Genomic DNA, 3760 nt, shown 5'->3' with positions numbered 1-3760 from the left:
TAATCAACATGTTGGATTTTTTTCAGTTCAAATTTTATTGAACAATTCTTGACTAAGGTTTTGATGTTTTAAACCTCCATATATTCACAATATACAGGATTAAAACAGTATAGCATGGTGATCTGATCAACTATTAGAGGATAGTAGAACTAACTTAAAAATTCCCCAAGGAAATTTTGAAGATGCCTGCCACTTGGTGCGCATTCATGTGTCCATACTACGGTATTTGGACTGGCACCAAAGGCTTAATGGGGTTACTCGGGTTCACCTTACACTGGCATATATCACCATACCAGGTAGCAAATTGGTTCATAGTTGATGGCGACTGATGTCGTGACAGCTGGTGCTGGCTGATGTTGCAATACCTATTCATGGCTGGGGTAATGATAAAGATCCATATTCTGCAATAAATTGCTGAGTATATTATATAGGCTCTTATTTTGAAGAGGACCTGTTGTCTTATTCTGAAGGTCTCGTAGGTCTGTGTCTTTAGCATATGGTCAACCTTTGGAGAGATATAGAATCCATTTACAATAGTTAAATCTCTCTTTTTTTCTTCTTATTAGATTAGTCTATGCTTTATTTCAGAGGAAATGGGAGGGCTTTATTTAGAAAGGTGCACTCAGGTGTGTAGTGAAAAAGGCCTTGGTAGTCTAATTTCAAGAAACTGGTTGAGTTGGGGTTATAACAATGAGCCTCATGGTGCAGTTAATAAGTGTGTATGATGAAAAGGCTTTTATTTTGTAGAGTCACTGGTGTCTTATTTCGAAAAGGTTTGTGTTTTAGAATTAACTCTAAAGATTTAAACACAGTTTAATGTTCAAAGAATTAATTGCATTTTCAGACCATTTGTTTTGTAGATTCACTAAATATTCACTGCAAAGTTATCATGTTTAAATATGAAAAAAATCTATAATAAAGTAATTAAACATCAGAACTTTACTTGATTGAATAAAATGAAACAGAAACATTATTTCCTGCATTAGTTGTTTATAGTCCAGGTTCTGCAGCTGATGACACAGCAAAGCTCAAAGGACAGATATCTTGATATCAGATTAATAGGTTTATAAAAATTAATTTCTGGACATTTTGCATCTCAATTTGTCATGATGCCTCAAAGGATGTGACTCAGAATAAACTAAATATGGTTCATAAAGTAATAACTAATAACAGCAGTAGAAAATAGAAACATTTGCAGCTTCAGTCCAGTAATCTTCTGATTCTGTGACTAATAGATTTTCACTCTGGAGTGGTTTTAGTTTTCTAATGAATGTGAAGTGAAGCTCGTGGTCCTCTTCTGATCACTGAAGTGTTTGGATGTCTGACTGCTGAAGACGTCCTTGGATGAGGGAAGGGAAGTTCAGGCTCTGCTGGTTGAGCTGAAATCTCACAAGTCTGATAAATGACCCAAGATATTACCTGATGAGACAAAATAAAACATTGATTTCACTAAAATAATGTGATATCTGATTATCCTGAAAAACATACAAGAGTGTCAAGCAACTTAAGAGGCAATGCTTCAAGAAAAAAACCCCATAGAGAATCAAAGCAGGATATAATAATAAACTTGAAATAATAGCCTGTTTTATTCACCTCATTCCCATCATCGGCAGCTCGACTTGAAAACTGATGAGAAGTCTTATATTTCCTGTTTGATAAAAAGGAGAAAAACAAAAACAAAATAATTACTGGGTTTTATTTGGAGTATGCAAAGTTACTGATCTGATGAAGACAAATAATACTCACCAAAATATGGAAAAAATGAGAGCAATACAAACGATGAGAACAGCAGAGAGTCCAGCAGCTGCTGGTTTCCAGTTTGCTTTTCTTCTTTGGACAATCAGAGTCTTTCCAGCTGATCTGATGGTTCCAACAGCACAGGAGTAGTTTCCTCCATCCTGCATGCTGACTGCGTCTATAATGAGCTGTTTGTTTTGTGCTTTGCTCGGGCTCAGACTGTTCAGGTACCAAATGTAGATTGTGTTTTCCCTGAGAGGGCAGCTGGTGCTGCAGGTTAATGTGACTCTCTGACCCTCAGTCACCTCTGCAGCAGGTCTCAGATCCACCAGGAGCTCTGGAAGACAGACGGACTCATCAGTCCAGGGATAACTAACATTAAAGGTATTGTGGAGGATTTTTGTGAATTTTTCAAAAGACCCTGCCTCTTCACGGCTATTAAACGAGTGTGAGAGCATGCATGAGCCCATTTCTCCTTGTGCACACCCTGTTTAAAACGTGCTGCTCTCATAGCTCATACAAGCTTACTGTGTCCAAAGGTCTACCCTAAATCCCTCAATCAGTATTTGGAGCGGGGACTATATAGTAGACTTTATAGAAAACTCTGTTAACTTACCGTTCGGACAGATGATCACTGCTTTTTACTCCCTGTTGGTCATGTAACTCCTCCTCCACCGTGCAGTGCCCCCTCCACCTTTGTTATTAGTTGCTGCTGTTAGGTAGTAAAAGACTATGACCGCTTTGACAGCAAATCCCATAATGCTTTGCGAGGAGAGCTCTCTGCATTAAGCATTCTGGAATATATCTGCCTCTACTGATGCCTTTCATTTCTTCTCATGCACTTCCTAAACACTTTTTCTCTTACGACCCTCGCCCATTTTCAAAGAAGACCAGTCAGAAAGATGAGCTTCAATGACTGGTTGAAACCGTAGCTCACCACGGATATACGCCTGAAAGTGTGCATGCGCAGAAAAATATTACTAACGGGAGGAGTATATTGGACGGCCTTACGTATACATATTAGTGGAATGATTGACAGTTAGGAGGACCACTTATTTAGATGATCCACCTGGAAATAAAAGATCATTCTCTATACCTTTAAGTAGTGTCGTTAACAAGGGATATAGATGTCTGAATAAATACTATATTTATATTATTAATACTATATTAATAAGCAGACTACTTTTGAGGTTTGTTAAAAATGTTAATACCACGTGATGTTTTAAAGTTTGTGACAAGAATGTTTTCACAGTGATAAAGAGCTTTGTAACAGGAGGTACAATAAAAAAAGCAGTTTACTAAAAACCTATAACAAATAAAAACTCATTATATTTACCTGTTACAATCAGAGTAACTCCATGATAATCAGACTGTATCAGTTCATTGTCTGCTTTTATTCTCAGCTTGTATTCTCCTGAATCTTTCTGATCCAGGTTGGTTAATCTGAGGATGTGTTTGTTCTTTATGTCATCTCCATCATCCATTAACTGTTCTTCTTCCTGCTTTGTATTCATCTTAACTTTATACCAGTGTTTAGTCTGTGGCTGCAGGTATTCAGGATGTGAGTATTTGCTGGAGATGTTCACTGATGAACCTTTCAGGGCACAGATTCTCCTGCTCACATAATTAATAGTCCAGCAGTTGTTGCTACCATCAGCACCTGAAATATGAAAGAACAACAACTGAAAATATTTACTGAGATTATTTATAAATATATTAATATATACAAAACTTACAAACTTCATCAGAAAGCAGATCATTAAGATCTTTCACTGAACAGAAGAAACTCTCCTGTGTACTGCTGGAAACTACAGTGTTTTGATCAACTGTATTTAGACCAGTTTGTGTTTTCCTGAACAACTGAAAGGAAGTTTGAAGGTCAGTCAGAGAACAGCTGGAGCTACATGTCAGCTTGAAATGATCCTTGACTGTTTCTGTCCTTTCAACATGAACTTCTGTTGGGAGAAGATGAACATTTTCAGACATTTATTTCTACCAATAAGACATTTAATATTAAAACATA

At 37.0% G+C, this 3760-nt stretch overlaps 1 protein-coding gene across 1 annotated transcript; it reads right to left on the bottom strand.

Moving 5' to 3' along the window:
- Positions 1–892: 892 nt before the first annotated feature.
- LOC107090065 lies at positions 893–3493 on the bottom strand. The gene is made up of 4 exons (XM_015383226.1): positions 3074–3493; positions 1747–2074; positions 1594–1648; positions 893–1419 (listed from the first exon to the last, which is right to left on the bottom strand). Exons 1-4 carry the CDS (start codon positions 3480–3482, stop codon positions 1264–1266), a joined length of 948 nt encoding a protein of 315 aa, XP_015238712.1. The 5' UTR covers positions 3483–3493; the 3' UTR covers positions 893–1263.
- Positions 3494–3760: the final 267 nt, after the last annotated feature.

This window comes from Cyprinodon variegatus, unplaced genomic scaffold, assembly GCF_000732505.1.
Source record: "Cyprinodon variegatus isolate N-32 unplaced genomic scaffold, C_variegatus-1.0 Scaffold278, whole genome shotgun sequence".
Lineage (NCBI taxonomy): Eukaryota > Metazoa > Chordata > Actinopteri > Cyprinodontiformes > Cyprinodontidae > Cyprinodon > Cyprinodon variegatus.
The sequence above is the reverse complement of the archived record's forward strand: the minus strand, read 5'-3'. Positions and strand labels throughout refer to the sequence as shown.

Bases quoted from the DNA above. Each gene is read 5' to 3' on its own strand.
- LOC107090065 (XM_015383226.1), bottom strand. From the start codon at position 3,482: ATGAAGTTTGTAAGTTTTGTATATATTAATATATTTATAAATAATCTC. The intron at 2,075-3,073 runs GTAAATATAATG...TCTGTCTTCCAG, and splicing joins AGTTACTCTGATTGTAACAG to AGCTCCTGGTGGATCTGAGA. The intron at 1,420-1,593 runs GTGAATAAAACA...TTGTCTCATCAG, and splicing joins CTGCCGATGATGGGAATGAG to GTAATATCTTGGGTCATTTA.